The sequence below is a fragment of the Dendropsophus ebraccatus genome, chromosome 3 (genome assembly GCF_027789765.1).
Source record: "Dendropsophus ebraccatus isolate aDenEbr1 chromosome 3, aDenEbr1.pat, whole genome shotgun sequence".
In the NCBI taxonomy this organism is placed as follows: domain Eukaryota; kingdom Metazoa; phylum Chordata; class Amphibia; order Anura; family Hylidae; genus Dendropsophus; species Dendropsophus ebraccatus.
Window position 1 is genome coordinate 27,970,483 of NC_091456.1, and position 21,615 is coordinate 27,992,097.

At 43.1% G+C, this 21,615-nt stretch overlaps 2 protein-coding genes across 3 annotated transcripts in view; one reads left to right on the forward strand and one right to left on the reverse strand.

The window, feature by feature from the left end:
* Positions 1–387: 387 nt before the first annotated feature.
* LRRC74B (leucine rich repeat containing 74B) overlaps positions 388–21,615 on the reverse strand; it is a 40,727-nt gene continuing 19,499 nt past the window's right edge. Inside the window, exons 13-14 of one of the 2 annotated variants that reach the window (XM_069961282.1) lie at positions 1,967–2,069; positions 388–528 (exon numbers count right to left, since the gene is read on the reverse strand). In XM_069961282.1, the coding sequence (XP_069817383.1) occupies positions 463–528; positions 1,967–2,069 (169 nt within the window). In that variant the 3' untranslated portion in view covers positions 388–462. Of the gene's footprint in view, positions 529–1,966; positions 2,070–17,843; positions 18,402–21,615 lie in introns of those variants that run through there. The other variant, XM_069961283.1, reaches the window with a different exon arrangement.
* Positions 14,103–21,615, forward strand: part of CHEK2 (checkpoint kinase 2) — a 77,195-nt gene continuing 69,682 nt past the window's right edge. The window contains exon 1 of the mRNA XM_069961291.1: positions 14,103–14,170. The gene's annotated coding sequence lies outside the window, so the exon portion shown is untranslated. The remainder of the gene's footprint in view (positions 14,171–21,615) is intronic.

Sequence of the window (21,615 nt, forward strand, 5' to 3'; positions counted from 1 at the left end):
TACACAGAACTGTACCCTGTACATCAGTCATTCAAGGCAGGGAGGGGTGGGGGAGGAAGGAAGAAGGGTTGCATTCTGTGGCTCGGCACCGCCTGAGGAGAGATTGAGCTTCTAAGGAAAAGGGCACTTTTCTGAAGGTCCTTTTAGACCTAAAGATTTGTTGGCTGCGGGGGGTGAGAACGAGCGTAACTTTATACTGCACGACAATTCAAGTGATCGGGCTGCACAAACAATCCTTGTGTCGATTGTGCAGCCCTAGAAACTGACAGCACAGATGTGTATATAGGATATGTATATATCTGTGCTGTCAGTTTCCAGATCACACAACACTGCATATTTACCATCCGCCCGGCTCGTGATCCGGCACTCAGCTCTTCAGTCCTCCGGCTGTATCTTCAGGCCCCGTCTCCTCCTTTGACATGAAACAGTTCAGCATTTTTTATGACAGTTTTACTATTGTGTTTATTTTTCTTTAGAGTTTTCGTTTGAGTCTGTTTTTGTGTCCTGCTTTCCAAACATGGTGGCAATCTACATGGTCAAAGCAAGCATAAGTGCAAACAAGTTATTAGACATACAGTAGTCAAGAAGGTATATTGTTATCGCAGATGTTTATATACAGCTTTATTAGTTTATACAGCTAGAGGGAGTCTGTCTAAAGATTTGTGCTCGTCGAACCACAGGCAGCAATCCATTGTTACTACCAACAATACATTACTGTGAAACATTTCAGAGAGAAACATAGGGGGCAATGGACTAATAGTGGAGGTTCATACATTAGTCTTAACCTCCTCCCGCTGCCGCACTGTAAATTAACGTCGCTGCAGCATTGTTAATTTACGATCCAGGATGACACAGGCGCATAAGCTGTGCCTGTGTCATCCGCTGCGGATCCCGGCTGTCAGTGATAGCCAGGGACTAGGGATGGTCCGAACCTGCCGAGGTTCGGGTTCGTACGGGTTCATAGCCTATGGCTATGGCTGTATCCCAGTTTTCCAGGCGGTCCTGCGGCTGTATCCACCCTCTCCACGGAGGTGGAAGACAGCGGGAATCATTGCCAAGAGTTCAGGTTCTTATGAACCCGAACCTCGGCAGGTTCGGACCATCCCTACCAGGGACCCGCTGCAACTCCGGTGCTGAGAGGTAACCCTATAGATACTGCGCTCAGCACGACCGCAGCATCTATAGGGCTTCTGACAGAGAATTCTCCCTCTACAGAGGGAGAATTCTCTGTCTGCTGTCCATCGGGGCTCTGCAAAGTAATCACACAGCCCCGATGGTAGCCATGGAAACCAGAAGCCTCAGGCTTTCGGTTTCCTGGGTACAGAGGTAGGCGGAGGGAGGAAAGGCGGGGCGCTCGCCTGTGAGCTCTGTCCCCTTCCCTCTCTCCCCTGCCGCTGTCACAAGATTGTAACAGCGGCAGGGGGCAGAGTAGAGGGGGCAGACATAGGGACATCAGCTTATGGGATCATTATGATGCCATAAGCTGATGTCCTAAAATGACCTGGGCATTGAGGAATCAATGAACCCAGGTCGTGAAAGGGTTAACAAAACATTTCCTTCTTTAGTGCAGCAAAGGCTATTACTACAGAATAATGTAGAGGTTTCTGTGTATGCCTTGTGCTTACCTGTTTTAGACAGTCATATTGATTCATATTTCCCCACTGACATGATGAATGCTGCCGACACTTCCCATGAAGCCTCTGGCTTTGCAGAGAGAGGGGGTGGAGTCCTAAGTACCATAAACATCCAATAACCCAAAGCTGTTTTAAACTGTGATTCGTGAAGGTGTTCGTAACAAGGTAGCATGTTGGGATTTCATGCTGCCTGTGGTTCGGGCATCATCAGTCTCCTGAATGACTCCCTTTATCTTTTACCAGTTAGGGAAACCTGACATATTATACAAAGGAGATTTACGAAATCTAATACTAATACAGTGCAAACGTGGACTAGATAGCCTAGAATGTACCAGATTAGTTGCCGTGCCTCGTGCTGTTTGATACATTTGGTGCATCCTCAGACATTGTTGTCTGTCGCATTTCATGTCACACTTCTTTGTGAATGTGCAAGCACTGTGTAAAAACAAACAACTTAATAAATAAATGTGTTTTTTTACATTTTCACCAATGCTTAATGTTTCCCAACCTGGGTCCTAGAGAACATAGTCAGAGGTTAGAACTAAAAAGCAGTAGAATAATTGTTACTTTTAAAATTATTTCCTACCTCCTCAAAGGGAATCTGCCACTAGGTTTATTCCTCCTTAAATGAGGGCGCCATAAACTAGTGACAGAAATGCTAAACAGAATAGTGTATCACTTACATCAGTCTGATTTGCCGTTCTCCTAATATGCAGGAGAATGGGATTCGTGCCGCACATTTCCTCTGCTCATTGACAGTTATCTGCTTATACACAGCATGGATAGATAACGGCCAATGCTGGTACTCATGAATATCCAGGACTTCTGAGCTCACACGCATAATAGAGAGGACTACATATGTTCTCAGGAGGATATCAGCTGCACAGAATAATGTAAGTGATGCATCTGTTCCTTTTCTCTGTCACTAGTTTATGCTACTCTTATATAGGACACCATAAACCTGCTGAAGACTGTAGCCACTGTTTCCATTTCTATGTACATCTGTACATTAACTGTGGCTAATGTTTGCCATACCCTCTAGTCCTTTAACTTGTAAACCTATATCATAAATGAGAGAAGAAATTAGATTTTAGGTGTTTTATTAGCACAGCGCCTGACAAAAGTTCCATTATCATCTCCATGTGCATTACAGATTGGTGACTTATCTTAGAATATCACTCTTATCTGCAATCCATGATTGTTTTTTAGCTGACTTTGCTTTCCTCTAAGATGTCAGTGATGGTCAATGTATTTCAGTTATCCTGTTTGTCCTTTCATTTGTATTTTTTGCACATTTTCTATTTTCAAGGTGTATTGGGGGAGATTTATCAAACATGGTGTAAAGTGAAACTGGCTCAGTAGCCCCTAGCAACCAATCAGATTCCACCTTTCATTTTCCAAAGCATCTGCGAGGAATGAAAGGTGGAATCTGATTGGTTGCTAGGGGCAACTGAGCCTGTTTCACTTTACACCATGTTTGATAAATCTCCCCCATTGCCTTGACTTTTTTTGCCACTTCACTGTCTCTCTTGGTCTATATGTCCTTTAATAGTCTTCTCATTTTGTTTATACTTGGACCAAATGGTACACGCAGCTTGCCGGGAACGACCAACATTTTTTTGCAAACATTTTGTTGGGTTTTGGTTTTAGGTTTTATATCCTTTCCCTCATTTGGGGGCCTTGTTTTTTTAGTTACCCATGTTCACTTTCCCTTTTCACTTCTGACTATGGGATATGTGTTTAGAAATTTCAATTACAAGGTGATTACTTGGTTTTCCTCTCCACTTAATGTTGAAAAAAAAAATCCTTAATTATTTTAAAGAAAAACTCCCGGGGAAATATAAAAATCCTAGGTGGGGAAATAATAAGAAAGCTATACTTACCTGTCCCTGTGTCCCTGCAGTGCAGCATCTCCACTTATGGGCTCTCCTGTAGCTCCCAATCTTGCCACATCACATCCCAGTTTAGAAATGCCCGCTCAGCCAGTCAATGACTGGGACACCTCTGAAGTCACTGACTGGCTGAAAGGTTCTTCCAGCCGGGATGTGACGATGCAGGAAGCTGGGAAGCTGAGACAGGAGAATGTCGAGAGTCCGTGAGAAGTAAGACCACTGTGGAGGTGGGGGGGGGGGGGGGGCAGGTAAGTATGGCTTCTTTCTTATGTTTCCAACCTTCCCACCCCAGATTATTACATTTTCTCCTTTAATTTACTTTTATTTGAAATTTGTGTTTTTTTTTTATGAAGCCATAATGTTCATCTATTAAGCAGACATTGTTTTGTGTCCTGTCTCTGATTTGTCATTTTGAGAGAACTTGACAGAACATCCCCTACATGTGCTAATTCCTTCATTTTTGCCAGGGTTTGTAATCTGTCTAGTGCACATTTTTGTGTTTGAAACAAGCAGCGTTTTAACCTGTTCTGCAGGTTTTATTTAATATGGCGTGTGCTGTAATCATTGTTATAGTCACAATTTTATAGAGCAGAACAGAACTGTTAAGCACGCTTTTATGAGCCTGGCTTATTGGCCGTTCACGGAGCGTGTAGCTGCCATTACGTTGGGTGTCTGCCAGGATATCCAGACAGCTATAAATATCATAGCTTTTACTTTTCAGTAATTTTTTTTTAAATAGTCATCCCCACTATAGAGTGACTGCACGTCCTCACCAGATGTGTATCCTAGTACCTGCCTGGTCATGCCGGTAATCGGCCATTTTCCGGTGACAGTCGGTTATTACATTTCAGCTTCCCCGGACAAGGCTGTTGTCATTTATCTACGTCCCCCAGCTCTCTCCTGTCCTTGTACGTACTGTTGTTGCTGTAGCCTCAGGCTGTTCTCGCTTTTCTCAATCTCTTCCAACAGCCTTGAGCGTATAGTGTTCCTCCTTTATGCTTTGTTTTATAGTGAATAGCGAATGCTGTGAGGTTTATGAGTCCTGGTAGGTGTCATTTGTATGAAGAGGTCAAGGAAAATCCTCAGATTTGCTTATTGGAGACTTTAAAAGGTTTAATTTCATAATATTATATTAGAGATGAGCGAAACGGGTTCGGGTTTGAGTCGATCCGAACCCGAACGATTGGTATTTGATGAGTTGGGGCTGCTGAAGTTGGATAAAGCTCTAAGGTTTTCTGGAAAACATGGATACAGCCAATGACTATATCCATGTTTTCCACATAGCCTTAGTGCTTTATCCAACTTCAGCAGCCACCGCTAATCAAATGCCGAAAGTTCGGGTTCAGATCGACTCGAGCATGCTCCAGGTTTGCTCATCTCTATATTATATAAACCAAGGGATTCTTATATGGCGTGCTACATACACTTTTAGGCTATGTTCACACTACGTATATTTCAGTCAGTATATGTATATTTCAGTCAATATATTTCAGTCAGTATTGCAACCAAAACCAGGAGTGGATTAAAAACACAAAGGCTATGTTCACACAATGTTGAAATTGAGTGGATGGCCGTCATTTAATGGCAAATATTTGCTGTTATTTTAAAACAACGGCTGTTGTATTGAAATAATGGCCGTTATTTACTGTTATATGGCGGCCATCCACTCAATTTCAACATTGTGTGAACAGATCCTTTCTGTGTTTTTAATCCACTCCTGGTTTTGGTTGCAATACTGACTGAAATATACGTAGTGTGAACGCAGCCTTATTGTGTTCTACTAATTCAGGAATATTTAAAGGACAACTCCCTGAAATTGAAAAACAGGAGGAAGGCAGGCGGGTCAAGGAAATAATAAACAAAGTGAACTTATCCCTCCCCGTGCCTCCGTAGCACCACTCCCGAGTCCTGCTGATGGCTGACAGATGGAATTTCTGGATAGAATCCGGGTATGCCACAAACTAGGCTCTTCCAGCTGCAGTGTCAGGGCCCGTCTCAGCCAATCAGTGACTGAGGCCGCTGGAAGAGCTGCAGGTGGCCGTAAGCTGTCAATGGGACCCTAAGCAGCACTACAGGGCAAAGGGATGGGTATGAATACTTTGGGGGTTTTTAAACTTTTTTTAATTGGAATTTGTATATCAAAAGAAACAAAGCACAATACCATCAAATAAATGTACATTCCAAATAAAAGTGATACACAAACATTGTTTTGTCCATGGTCTCCTGGTGTCCACTACATGTCCATGTCAACAACTGCAATGCCAGTGCACAGCTCCGCTGGTACTTGGCTGTAGGTAAACAACAACACTACACGTTCCGGGCACAGTTTTTACCAACATAATACCCCCTGAATGAATACTTGGCTTATTATTTTCTGCACCCCCCTGCCTTCCTATTTTTTAAATTTTACAGGACTTCTCCTTTAACTCCTCTGTGGTCAATTTACACATACATTTATTAGCAGTTGTTTCTTGTGCCTGTCATTGGGGGGCACAGCACCAGTGGGTATAGGCTACTGCCACTAGGAGGCGACACTAGACAGAAGAAGAAGTGACTCCGCCTGGCAGGCTATACCCCTCCTACAGACACCAGGCTAACCCAGTTTTTGTCTAGTGTCCATAGGAGGTAGACACAGGTGCTATGCACCTCCTTTTTTATTTTAGTTCTATTTCTTTTCCTTTTCTTTTAGATTCTCAGGGGGACCGTCGGCGTGGGCTGCCACATCAGACGCAGTTCCCCCTGAGGTTGCACGGAAAGTTTTCTTTTCCTGCCCCCGTCACCCGTCCCCCAACACGCGCTCCCTGTGGCAGGATGCCGGTACCCCACCCAGGTGCGAGGTGACCGAAGCGGGACCCTGCGTGCACCTGAAGATGCCGGACAGGTGAGTATCTTCTCTGTCCCCTTCCCCTCTTTCCCCCTTTTGGGGTCTGTCTCTCTCCCTGGGGGGGTCGTCCTGCTTAGTGTCCTTCAGGGACAATACAGTCAGGACCAAGGGGGGTCGGCCACCTTACAATTAGCTCCACAATAAACATTGTATTCTGTAGTTCTTGAGAATTAACTTTACTATGGTCAGTTTAAAGGATCTATCCCATCACCTAAACTTTAGTTAGGAGATATGTGTAACTCAACGGGGACGCAGCAGCGCCGATCTGAAATTTCGGCAGATGGAGTCTCTAGCCTTCAGGGATTTTATTTATTCCTTGAAACGGAAGAGATTTGCACTTCATATGTTTTTTTGCAATCAGTTTCCAACACTAATATCTTAGAGAATTACGCTGTATCTACTGCTGCAGACAACAACGTGGTGTCCAACGGCCACACAATGTTGCCACCACCCCGTGCAGCTGGGTATGGTTTGACCCAGATGCAGCAAACACTATATTGAAATGACAGGGTGGTGGAAATGGAGCGTTGGGGAGCTGGAGTAAATAATAATTTTCCTGTTTCTATTTCTGGAAAACCCTTGTAAAGTTTAACATGTATTTCACTTTGAAGGCCTTATTCACACGTCCCTTAAAGCTGTCCGTAATTGCGGATCCGTAATCATAGTTCAACTTAGAGCTCATTGATATATATATTGGGCTATCCATACAGTCCATGTTAATTTTGATCTGTAATCCGTTCTGTAAAAAAAAAAGGACTTGTCCTAGTGCAGATTGTGATTGCGATACGGATTTCCAATAGAAGGTATTGGGATCTGGATCCGTGACGTCCACAAAAAGCACGGATCAAAGCTATGCAAACTAGTACTATTCACATTTTACAGAAACGGATGCAAATACTGATGATTTTCCACAAATCATGGAGAAAAAAAATAAGAGGAGGTTTTGCGGCCCAGGAAAATCACTGAACGTGTGAATGAGGCCTAAGGCTGTCTTCACACATGACGTATCACAATGAAAATGCAATGTGAATGCATCTATTTCATTGCAGTAACTGATCATTTCATTGCCATCCAGCCGTTATTAATTGCATTTAAGCAACATACCTTTAAATAAATGGCCAAAAATGTTATAAAAGTTAGGGATGGGGACATACCTTCATATGTAAAGTAGTATAAAAGTACACCGCAAATGCATGTACTGCCACAATCATGGCAGCTGTCACTTTAAGAAGCAGCTGTTGGAAATGTTCTTTTAGGGAGCGTTCACATGTACAGGATCTGCAGCAGATTTCAAGTTATAGATTCAAAGCAAATCAAATCTGGGCCATCGGATCTGCTGCAGATCCTGTACGTGTGAATGCACCCTTAAAGGGAACCTGTCATTACTTTCATTCTGCCCTAAACCTGAAGTCGTCTGGGTGGTCCCCGGCCTTGATTGAGAAGTCTCTTTCTGTTTTGCATATTAAGAGAGATCTGTCAATCAAGGTGGAGAATCCGTCAAGGAATTCCCCCGTGACTCATGATGACGGGTTCCCTTTAAAGATTTTCTGTTTGCCTTCATTCTGTACAAACAAAGTGATATCACAGTTGTCCAAGTTGATCTTGTGAGCTCTGATCATGTGATTTCAACACAAAGTTAACTATTATCAGTGCTTATGGCTACAACAAAACAAATCTTGTATTTTTGTATCAATGTATTATAACTTTATTTTTTATTTTTTTTTGCAGAAGTTGTTTCTCCAAATGATTTAGATTTTTGTTCTGTTTTCTTTTGTTGTACAGTGATGTATTTATTTCATAATGAAAGTAGCTAATAAATGTTTCAAAATGTCAAGTCTCCTTTCATCCACTCAATGGAATTAATGGTGATTTGAATAATAATAAAATATATATATATATACTTTTAATAAAAGATACACAAACTAATTGCTAGTTATGAAGTTCCCTAATATAGTGGCTTTAAATGCATCCACTTTATGGCCATGTTCACACAACGTTTTTTCCTCTCCGTTTAAAATGATGTCCGTCATTTTGAGTTTATAATGATGGATGTAATTTCTCTGTTTGGCCGACCATGAGTGCAATGACGGCTGTTGGTACATTATTCTAGTTTAGGTGGAATAATTGCCCATTAGTTGTGTCTGTAATTGAAAAGTTAATTGAATTTAATACTAAAAACAGTGAAAAATGAAAAACTGTGTGAAAACTAAAAAAAAAACAAAAAAAAAACAACGTCCGCTGTTTGCAAAAGACATCTGAAAGTAATTGTCCTGATCATTATTTTGATGTCCGTGCAGATAACGCCCGTCATTTTATACGCTGTGTACACTGGACGTCCGTCATTCTATTGATTTCAATGCATTCCATTAAAGTCAATTGAATCGCGGCAAAAACAGACGTCTTTTTTCTTTTTATGATGTTGTGTAAACATAGCCTATGACTTATTCACACCTCAATGTTTGGTTTGGTATTTTATATCTAAACCATATTTAGGCCATGTTCACACATCGGCACAGAACGGCCTGCGTTACTGAAGATCATCCCGGCGGGTACTGCAGTACCGGCCGCATGGTCTTCATTTGTACTGAATTGGGAAGCGGGTGCATCCGTGTGCCCCCACATCCCAATTTACCATTAAACCCAATTGTGTGACCTGTCATGAATAGCGGCTGCACAAAACTGACATGTCAGTTTTTTGTACAGCTGCCTGCGATCCCAGTCGGAGTGTATACTATGGGGGAGATTTATGAAACATGGTGTAAAGTGAAACTAGTTCAGTTGCCCCTAGCAACCAATCAGATTCCACTTTTCATTCCTCACAGACTCTTTGGAAAATGAAAGTTGGAATCTGATTGGTTGCTAGGGGCAACTGAGCCAGTTTCACTTTACACCATGTTTGATAAATCTCCCCCTATGTGTATACACTCCAACCAGGATCCCTCAGAATGCAGTGCACTTACGTTGTGTGAACATGGCCTTGGGCTTAACACAATGGATGTAAAATACTGATCAAGGCATGTCAGCGAGTGAATTGGGGGGAAAAAACAGAAAAAAATCCTTGTCAATTTAAGAATAGGTTACAGGACCAGGTACTTCCATAATCCAGTATAGAATAAATGAGAATATAAATAATAATACAGTAGGTTTAGTCCATCTGTGATGCCTGTCATATAAAAGATCCAGAGAATAAATCTGCTATCCTGTGTGCCTCTGGTGTCACCTGAACAGATGGCTCCATGGTAACAACATGCACAATTGTAATAGACATCAGATGAATACACAGCAAAACAACATTTCTGGGAATGGGAAATGGAACCTTTACATTTCATTAAGCTTGTTGTTAAAGAGACAGGAGCACTGGATGAGATGGAGGCTATAAGATGAGTGTACAAGAAGCAGACCTACCACATCTCATAAATACAGAACGGGAGAGACATAGACATCATGGGGATCTGCCACACTGATCGTGCTGTACTGTATGTTATATAAAGTCACAAGGTGGAAGCGAAAATGTAGAAGTCCTAGTTTCACTTAGATTTAGGCCTTATTTACATGTCCCGTGAAGTTGTCTCAAGGCAGCTCAGCTATTCAGCGGCCGAGACGGGACTCTACTACGACCGCTGAAAGGCTGAGCTGCCTTGAGAGGTCACGTCTCAGGCCACAGCTCAGACCAGGAAGCGGCCGCGGGACGGAGGAACTGGGCGGCGCGATCCGGGACCCGGCACTGAAACCGGGGAGGTAAGTCACCGAAGGCCTCTATTTCCACCCCTTTCCCGGCCATACCCTAAAAATAACCCCCGCCCGGGGTACCTCCTTAAAGGGAACCTGTCACCCCCCGTGCCGGGGTGACAGGCTCCCGACCCCCCGTTAGAGTGCCCTATACTTACCTAATCCCGCCGGGTCCCGCTTCTGGATCCGGTCGGGTGATGAAGATCTCAGCCGCTGCAGCCCGGCGAGCGCGCTGAGAGATGAGTCCAACGCTCATAGAGAATGACGGAGCGCTGGACTCTTCTGTCATTCCCTATGGGTGTTGGACTCATCTCTCAGCGCGCGCGCCGGGCTGCAGCGGCTGTGATCTCCGTCACCCGACCACCTCCAGAAGCGGGACCCGGCGGGATTAGGTGAGTATAGGGGGCTCTAACGGGGGGTCGGGAGCCTGTCACCCCGGCACGGGGGGTGACAGGTTCCCTTTAAGGGTGCGTTTACACATACAGGATCTGCAGCAGATGATGCAGATTTGAAGCTGGAGATTTGCTTTAAATCTGCAACTTCAAATCTGAGCCATCAAATCTGCTGCAGATCCTGTACATGTGAACGCACTCTAACCTAGCCATACAGCTTTAATAACTGACAGCCGAACAATTGGTCGGTAGAGATAATGGATGGGGGAACAATCATCTCTCCCAACCGACCCCCATTCTCCCCAGCACAGCCAAGCATTCCTGTGTTCTCTCTCTAGATCAGTCATGTCAAACTCTGGCCTGCGGTGCCATTATTTTTGGCCTACCAGGCAATTCAGAGTTTGAATTACATCGGGCCCGCCATAGCTACTATATAAGAGACTACAGGGGAGGGCTGGCTACTATATGAGAGACTATGAGGGAGGGCTGGCTACTATATGAGAGACTATGAGGGAGGGCTGGCTACTATATAAGAGACTATGGGGGAGGGATGGCTACTATATAAGAGACTATTGAGGAGGGCTGGCTACTATATTGGGCACTATTGGAAAGGCTGGCTACTATATAAGGGACTGGCTTCTATATAAGAGACTATGGGGGAGGGCTGGCTACTATATAGGAGACTATGGGGGAGGGATGGCTACTATATAAGACTATGGGGGAGGGCTGGCTACTATATAGGAGACTATGAGGGAGGGCTGGCTACTATATGAGAGACTATGAGGGAGGGCTGGCTACTATATGAGAGACTATGAGGGAGGGCTGGCTACTATATAAGAGACTATGGGGGAGGGATGGCTACTATATAAGAGACTATTGAGGAGGGCTGGCTACTATATTGGGCACTATTGGAAAGGCTGGCTACTATATAAGGGACTGGCTTCTATATAAGAGACTATGGGGGAGGGCTGGCTACTATATAGGAGACTATGGGGGAGGGATGGCTACTATATAAGACTATGGGGGAGGGCTGGCTACTATATAGGAGACTATGGGGGAGGGCTGGCTACTATATAAGAGACTATTGGGGAGGGCTGGCTACTATATAAGAGACTATTGGGGAGGGCTGGGTTCTATATAAGACACAATTGGGGACGGCTGGCTACTATATAAGAGACTATGGGGGAGGGCTGGCTATTATATAAGAGACTATAGGGAGGGCTGGCTAATATATAAGAGACTATGGGGAGGGCTGGCTACTATATAAGACTACTAGGGAGGGATGGCTACTATATTAGACTGTTGGAGAGGGCTGCCTACCATATAAGAGACTATGGGGGGAGGGATGGCTACAATATGAGACTACGGGGAGGGCTGGCTATTATAAAAGAGACAATTGGGGAGGGCTGGCTACTATATGGAACACTTGGGGAGCTGGTTACTACTTGTGCACTATTGGGAGGGCTGGCTACAATAAAAGAGACTATTGAGGAGGGCTGACTACTATATAAGAGATTATGGGGAGGACTGGCTACTATATGAGACTACAGGGTGGGCTGGCTACTATAAAAGAGACTATTGAGGAGGGCTGACTACTATATAAGAGATTATGGGGAGGACTGGCTACTATATGAGACTACGGGGGAGGGCTGGCTACTATATGGGACACGTGGGGGGCTGGCTACTATTAAGGCACTATTGGGAGGGCTGGCTAATATGTGGGGCAATTTTGGTTGGGTTGGCTACAACATTGGGCAATATTGGGGGGTTGCTATTACATGAGTTTGGGTTTAATCATATCATAGCAATTTATCATGTAATTTATCATAGTGCTGGGAGACTAACACCACTGACAGTGCCAGGAACACCACACGCTACTCTGACAGTGCCAGGACCGCCGAATTCGCGCTTCAATAATTATAATGGATGGCCTGCGACTTTGTCCAATTTTTTAATTTTGGCCCACTGTGTATTTCAGTTTGACACGCCTGCTCTAAGCAGAGGAGGGGTAAGCCACAGCGAGAGAGCTCTCTGGATTTCCAAGAAACAGACGAATATAGAAGCCTATTGAGAGCCGTTCACTGAACACGCTCTATGATCTTTCTATGGCATGGTTGGTACGGAGGGCTTGGACGATGTCCCCCTGCCTTTCCCTATCCCCCCCCCCCTCCCTCTGATTCCTATAACCGCCCCCCCTCCTCCTCTGTTGCTCTGTCTTCTTCTATCTGTCCCGTTCTAGGGTCTAACTACTGTTCTTTACCCCTATATATTAGTAAAAACAGGACTTGAGCGGGGTCGGTGGGCCCTCCCCGCCACGAAGATACACAGTCCTCAGCAAATTTTTCTTGTATTTAAGACAGATTGTCTGATTGTTCATACCTGTTCTTTATAAGTTGTAACATGTCGGCTGTAGTGGGCCTATACTGTACACTGCTCTATGTCTTGGTACAAATAAAGAATTAAAAAAAAAAAAAGAGAGCTCTCATAGTGGTTTATGTCTCCCGAAACAAAGGGGACTCCTGTTTACGGAAAAAAGGTCACATACACATACATATATATAATTTTTTTTTCACTAATGTTTATTTGTAAATTTTAAGTTTATTGTTCCCACTTTCATTTAGTGACATAAGGATTCTGCTCACTAATAATTGTCCAATAATTATGCACACAAAGATATTCTCCCAAGAAAGCCAAAACCTCACTTTTACACTCTTTAAATATTTAGGTTTCAGGTTTATTAACATTTTGGATTGACTGACAGCACTGTAGTTGTTCAATTATAAAATGAATACTCAAAAATAAAACTTGCCTAATAACTGTGCGCACGGAGGCGACATTTAGAGTGGTTTTTGTGCAAAAAAAATCAGGTCTAAAAAAACATATACTTGTATATGTGGACATTTCATTGTGACAGTTTGCTGATGTATATATGACCCCGGCCTAAGATGATGCTATACATAGATGTAAAAAAAGAAGGTTGCCATCTCGTTGAGATTATTAGATATAGGTAGTGTTGAGGAGACTTCCCAACTATCCGGGTTAAGCAACATTCTCCTATCCCGAATGCTCAGCATTTGCTTCCCTAGGGAGTCCTGGGAAATATGGATATAGCCATAGGCAGTATCCACATTTTCCCGGCAGCTCTATGTTGGCATCCAACTTCTCCAGCTATCAGAAGTCAAATGCCGATCGTATGGGTTCAGAGAATATTGCAGAACCCAAACAGTTTAGCAGGTCTGCTCAACTTGACATAAGCCATTTATGCAGATTTTTTTCGAGCTTAGACATTAAAGCGAATCTGTCACTAGGTTTATTCCACCTTAAATGAGGGCAGCATAAACTAGTGACAGAAATGCTGAACAGGTCAGAATATCACTTACAGCATTTGTTCAGCCGTTCCCCTAATATGCAGGAGAACGGGATTCTTGCCGCACCCCTCCCCCCACCCTCCAGCTGCTGATTGACAGTTAACTGCCTATAAACAGCATGGATAAATTACTGCCAATCAACAGCTGGTAAGTGGAGTTTTCTGATTCTCATGAATATCCAGGACTACTGGGCTCATGCACATAATAGAGAGGACTACTTATTGTCCGTGTTATTCAGGAAGATATCTCTGGATCAGCTGCACAGAACATTGTAAGTGATACATCATTCTATTCAGCTTCTCTGTCACTAGTTTATGCTACCCTTAGATAGGACAACGTAAACCTACTGACAGAGTTTATTTAAAGGGTTTTATAGTAAACACCATGGATGTAAGATATATTAAAGGACAACTCCCACAAAAAATTTTTTTTGCTCATTTAACACACATTACAAAGTTATATAACTTTGTAATGTGGTTAAATACCCGGCCTGGCCCCCTTCCCCCACTTTCGGACCCCCGACCCCCCACCCCGGAAGTTAAAGAATGTATACATTACCTATTACGATCGTCACGGTCCTCTTCTCCGGGGCGGCATCTGGTGACGACGACGTCAGAGCCGAGGGGCGGTCCGGGTCTTCTTCCTCCTCGGCGTCTTCATGCAAAGTGAATGGGGATGAAAAGGCTGCTGGTGCACATGCGCAGCAGCAGCCTTTTCATTGGCTGGAGCGCATCACATGGCTTCCAGCTTGCTCAGCCCTGATTGGCTGAGCTTGCTGGAAGCCATGTGATGCGCTCTAGCCAATGAAAAGGCTGCCGGTGCGCAAGCGCACTGGCAGCCTTTTCCATCCCCTGGACCCGGAAGTCTGAGACATCGCTGGATGGCGGACGGCGGCGACGGAGAGGCGGACGGCGGGCGAATCGAGTGGCGATCGTCACCGGAGAGATGGTGAGTATGGTGTCTGTGTGTGTCTGTGTTTTTTTTTTTTTGGGGTCCCGCGGGAGTTGTCCTTTAATACTTTCCTCTTTTAAATTACCCCATCAACCTCAGTCCTATCAGTTACAGTCCATATTTATTATGACAATCTACGGACCTCAGATTTCCAAAACCTGCGCTTCTTGCTTAGCAATTGTAGTTTACAGTGTTAAATACGAGCAGTTTTCACTATCATTGATCCCAGAAACTGATGTGACTAAGTCCCTTAACCTCCCAGCATGTTTCCATGCCAACACCCATCGTAGGAAGATGATTCATCGAGACAATTGAGTTTGTGTGCACAACGATACAGGTCTGTTGACTGAAGACCATCCCGGTCACTAATGACTCCTGTATCTATCTGCAGGGATTACCAGTATTTTCCACTATATCCTATTCTAATCATCGACAGGATTCAAAAGAATATTCCTATTACATCATAGGGAAGAATATTCTGATTGATGCAGGTCTAACCTTTGGCACCCCCACTGATCCTGAGAACGAAGGAAAAATACACCCCTGAAGGAGTGGGGCGAATGACATTCACTTTACATGGTCACTTCATGTTTAATTCTTTTCAGATCTTTGCCAGTTAATTTACGTTTACTAGTTTTACATATTAATTTACATAGATCTGTGATCACCCCAATATCTTTAAATCGTTTAAAAAAATCGTTTTAGTCTATTTTTGTCCCATTTTACGAGAGACAAACAAGGTGCTCAAAGTCTACCTGTAATTACGTATCTACACCCCATCAGCGTGCAACCACTCCTGCCACTGCAAACTGTGGATCATACGACCAAGCCAGGTGAGTTCTGTTTAATAGGGCTCGTGCACGGAACTCACCCGGCATGGTCATATCCACAGCTACCCGATCTTCTGGCGGCAGTAGCACCTGCATACTGATTGGGTTAGGATAATAAACCTCTTCAAGACAGAGCTCTTTAATGCCCGGGTCAAATTAATGCCATGTTCCTCCCCGCCTTCTAAGAGCCATAGCGCTTTTATTTTTCCACCTACAGGGCTGGTTGGGGTGTCATTTTTTTGCGTCATTATCTCTAGTTTTTATTAATATCATATTGGTGTAACAGAAAAATTTTGATTGCTTTTTAATATTTTTTTCGCATATATAATTTGATAAAATCAGCAATCCTGGTGCGTTTTTTTTTCGTTTATGCCATTCACCATGCGGGAAGAATAATGTTATATTTTAATAGATCGGACAATTCCACACACTACTATATGTAATATGTTTATTTATTTTTAATATTTTTTTATAATGGGCAAGGGGGTATTTTAAACTTTTATTGGGGGGGAGGGGGTTATAAGGTTTTTTTTTTAATACTTAAAAAAAATTTATTACACTTTTTTTTTACACTTTTTTTTTTTTACTGTAAAACATGCAATCATAAGATGCCATAGCATAGATTAGCAATCTGTGCATAGAGCCTGCCTGAGAGCAGACTATGCACAGATCGCCGAAGCGACAGGACAGAGGTAACTACTCTTACTGGCACCAGTTTTCTGACGTTTGTAAGTCCCAGTTTTCTGACATTTGTAAGTCGTGCAAATTAACTCGGGAACCCCGGGGGCATTCCTTGGCCCCACAGATCACTGGTCAGCCTGCCTGCCGACTCAGATGCTGAAGCCTAATTATGCATATCCATAACGAGACAGGCTAAAAAAAAATGCATCAGGAGGCGAGAGCATCTGTGCCGGTGGGTAACATAATCGGTGCTCTGGGGGACTTAGGGGAGGCCCCCAGGGCTCTTAACAAGTTTAACCTACAGCCGAGAGTGTTATCTTTTGCTGATCTGTTTCCCATATGGCTTTACTAGGCATTGCTCCCACCTAGCCAGAATCCTGCTTCAGACTGATGAGGGGCAACACCCTGAAACAGCTGTCAAGGTATGGATACCTGGCCTTGGTTTTTCCCTTGTCATTACATTCACTTATAGGGCCACTTAATATGGTGGTTTTGGTGGTTTCCCTACAGGAGCCACCTCTTGGCTGGGTCCTTCCTGGAGGGATTTCTGGCTAGTCCTGTGTTTCGAGACTCTTAAATGAGGCTCCACGTGCTCTTCTTTTTTTGCGTTCTCCTAACAAGTTTGCATATTTTTATAATATTGGATTTCACAAAACCGGCAGAACTTACAAGCGTCACTAGAGTGGCTCCAGTACGAGGAGTTAAGGGGCAACAGAGAATTATCAGCAGGTTTGTATGCATGTTTTCCTTTAATAATTTTAGACATTGTAATATAAAGTCTTTATCTCCTTAGACCACACGTTTACTCATTACACAACTCCACATCATCTGATATGATTTAATCCAATAAGCATTCACGTTTATGCAGCTTAGGGCCATGTTCAGACGCTGTGCAAACAACGGCCGATGTCTGACATGTTCACCCGGCCAAAACTGCAGTATCGGCTGTATGAACATCACTTTTTTTTTAATTGGAATGTGGGCACTTTTGGGTGTGTCCGCATTTCAATTTGCCATAGACCACAGTGTAAAATACGTTCGGGGTCTGTACTTTACTTCGTGAGCACAGGCTATTTTGTACAGTTGCTATTTACTGAATAGTGGCCGTACAAAATAGACCTGTCAATTATTTTGTGTGGCTACAGAGAACAATGGCTGTAGTTTATACACTACGCCCATTGTTTCATACACTACTATGTAATTAAGCTGTGCTGTTAAACAACGTCCGTTGTTTAACTTCAAAATACAGTGTGTGACAGACTAGAGATGGAAAATTTCCCCCAAAAATCATGATAGTCAAAAAATGTATGTCTAATATTTTTGAATTTTTGTGTGTGTACAGGATTTATGTCTACGTTAAGAACAGCTCTGCAGATTCCATTATAATGTGTTGGTTGCACTCCCCAAATTGCATACATCACAAAAAGAAATAATTCACACTCCACTCAAAAGCAGCCTGAAAATATATTATAATTACTTAGTAACACAGTAAATGTAATGATCTGTTTAAGAAAATAGTATTCACATAAACCGTGAATGTAACGGCTGAATATTTTAAGCTTATTATATCTGAACTGTAACCAATGGTCGTATAACAGTAGTTTTGTGACAAACATAACATATTTTACATTTCTTAATGGTTCCGCTTAAAAGGGCCCGGCCTAAGTGACACTATATCTGTGGGTGAAAGGGATACCAGTTCTCCTAGGAGAGTCCGTGATAAAGACGTGTAGAGACTTAATGGCCATTCCTGCTCCACTGGGAATTCTGGGAAGAAAGGACATGTGGCCACTCTGTAAGGGATGTGGTGTATATATATTATATATATAGCTATTCTTGGGATAAAGAGGACATCCTATCAAGTCCAGACCAATCTGACTTTAGAGCTTTATAGTAATTTTTAAGAGACCCTTTAAGCAACAACAACGGCCGTAAGGAATGCATGTAAGTACGATAATAAACGTCAGATGAAAGTGTTCCACTGAAAAAAAACATTGACTTCACAGCTAACGTCAAGAAGACAGGGCCTTGTGAAACACACTGTAAAGAAAGAAAAGAATTAATAATAACAACAACAACAACAACAACAACAACAACTGATCATTACAAAACCATCTAATAGACTGCTTGTACAATAAAGAATATAATTATAAAACCTACATCAAACACATAAACTAGTATAATATAGCTATCTGATTCCAACTGGCATTCATAGTTTGTAACTTTGGGTAATTCTGTTCTATAGCAATTCAAAGCCAGCATATATGAATAACATACTGGTTTAGTGGGGCTCAGTAAATATTGTAATTTTCCATTAAGTTACCGTGGTATAGAAAAGACACAGGTACGTTTCTGACAATTCACTTAAAGTGTCACTGTCGTTTACATTTTTTTTTTTTTTGCAGAAATAGTACAGGCGATTTTAAGAATTTTTGTAATTGGGTCTATTAGCTGAAAAATGCATTTTTATCATGAAAAAGCTGTTTGAAGCTCTCCCCCCTGTCTTCATGGTTTTCTTATGGAGAGGGAAGGGGTGGAGGAAGATGAGGCACCAAAACAGGACAACAAAGAGTTAATTTACAGCTACATCACCGGGCTATCTCCTCTGAAGTCAGCACTGACCTCTCTGACTTCTGAATACCGACTTTCACACAGGTCCCACTGTGTAATCCTTTGTTCCCTGCTCTCTTCTGGTGACTAATCTGCTTCCTCCCCCCCTCCTCTCTCTATAGGTTACACAGGGCCCTACTGATGTAAAAGAGTCGAGATTTCCTGATAATGAGCAGTGAATGAGAGTCTTTTTGAATGCAGATAATGGCATATTTGCCTAATAAACCCAATTACAAAGTTTCTTAAAATTGCCTGGGCTATTGATTTCTGCAAAAAAAACAAACCAAAAAAAAAAACCCAGTGAAACTTTAACACCTTAGCGACCCATGACAGACCTGGTACAACATGGTGCCGCGGGGGGTGTTCAGAGCGGGGTCCCGCCGGGACCCCGCTCTGAACGGCACCGATCCTGGCTGCAATCTGCAGCCGGGCAGTGCCTCTATTAGCCGGCGCGGGTCCCGTTGCCTGCCCCGGCTAATTAAGCACTTCAATGCAGCTGTCAGACCTGACAGCTGCATTGAAGTGCTTTATGCACAACATCCCTGGTGTCTAGTGGGACGGATCTCCCCCGCGCGATGCGATAGTGGGGGGGAGATCCGTTCTTCTGCCCGTGCCGGGCCTCAGTGTCGCAATGACGCTGATCCCGACTCGGCAATAGATTGCTATGGCCTGCAGCAGGCCATAGCAATCTATGACCGATCTGATGGATCTTTGCTGTGTATATACACAGCATTGATCTCTATGAGAGATCAGTGCTTTGTATATACAAGTCCCCCAGGGGGGCTTCTAGTTTATGTAAAAAAAAAAAAAAAAAAAGTAAAAAAGTGTTTTTATTAATAAAAAATCCCCTCCCCTAATAAAAGTCCAAATCACCCCCCTTTTCCCATTTTATAAATATAAATTATTAAATAAACAAATAAATAAACATATTTGGTATCGCTGCGCACGTAATCGCCCGAACTATTAATTAATCACATTCCTGATCTCGCACGGTAAACGGCGTAAGCGCCAAAAAATTCCAAAGTGCAAAATTGCGCATTTTTGGTCGCATCAAATCCAGAAAAAATGTAATAAAAAGTGATCAAAAAGTCGTATATGCGCAATCAAGGTACCGATAGAAAGAACGCATCATGGCGCAAAAACTGACACCTGACACAGCCCCATAGACCAAAGGATAAAAGCGCTATAAGCCTGGGAATGGAGCGATTTTAAGGAACATATATTTGTTAACAATGGTTTGAATTTTTTACAGGCCATCAGATAATATATAAGTTATACATGTTATATATTATAGTAATCGTAACGACTTGAGGAACATACATAACAAGTCAGTTTTACCATAGGGCGAACGGCGTAAATGCAAAACTCCCCGAAATAAAAACAAACTTGTTTTATTTTTCAATTTGACAGCGCAAATGATTTTTTTCCGGTTTCGCAGCATATTTTATGGAAAAATAATGCCTACCATTGCAAAGTACAATTGGTTTCTCAAAAAATAAGCGCTCATATAAGTCTCTAGGTGAAAAAATGCAAGCGCTATGGACTTTTAAACATAAAAGCGCAAAAACGAAAATTGGCTTTGACCTTAAGGGGTTAATAGATTTTAAATGGTAGTGAATATCAGTTGATGCATGTGATTATACAGTCAGGGGAGGTGTTCGGGGACATGTCTAATACACCCCCTGATTTTATAATCGTACCCATCACCCGATATTCACTCCCACTGTTAGGGTGGGTTCACACCGTATCCACAGCGGATACCTTCCCAGTCACTTCAATGAGATGACATACTCGCAGCGGGGTTACAAAAGTCAGCCTCCTTAACCCCCCGCCGCAGCGCACTGATTGGGTGAGCGCCGGGAGACCCCAAAGCAAGCTGGAGCGCAGATCCGCTAATGTATGTACCTGGGCCGCAGCGGGTTAAGGATGCCGACTCTTCCATACTGGCAGCGGGATGACAATCCCGCTGAGAGTATGTCGTCTCATTAAAGTGACTGGAAAGGTATCCGCAGCTGATTTCGCTGCGAATTTGCAGCGTAAAATCTGCTGTGGATATGGTACGTGTGAATCCACCCTTAAAATTAAAACATACCTGTCATTTCAGAGGACCTTAACAGTTTGGCAGGCAGGAGCGAGAAGGGAAAATGCTTGATGGCAGGAGAAGGAAGCATTTTTGTTTGATAAGATATTTTACATAGTTTCTTAGATTTGCTTGTACTACTGATTTATGCTGAAATAAGAGTGCCGTTGGGTTCAAGCCCATCTGACGATTTCCTGAATTGTCTAAAACTATAAACTCCCATATCTTGGAAAGGACAGGACAACCTGACCTATTTAAAAGGGGTACTCCAGAGAAAAATTGTTTCCAACAAAAGTTTTAGAGATTTGTAATTTACTTCTATTTAAAAATCTCAAGTCTTCCAGTACTTATCAGCTGCTGTATGCTTTGCAGGAAGTGGTGTATTCTTTCCAGGCTGACACAGTGCTCTCTGCTGCCACCTCAGTCCATGACAGGAACGGTCCAGAGAAGTAGCAAATCCTCATAGAAAACCTCTCCTGTTCTGCACAGTCCCTGTTCTGGACAGATGTGGCAGCAGAGAGCACTGTGTCAGACTGGAAATACATCACTGCCTGCAGGACATAC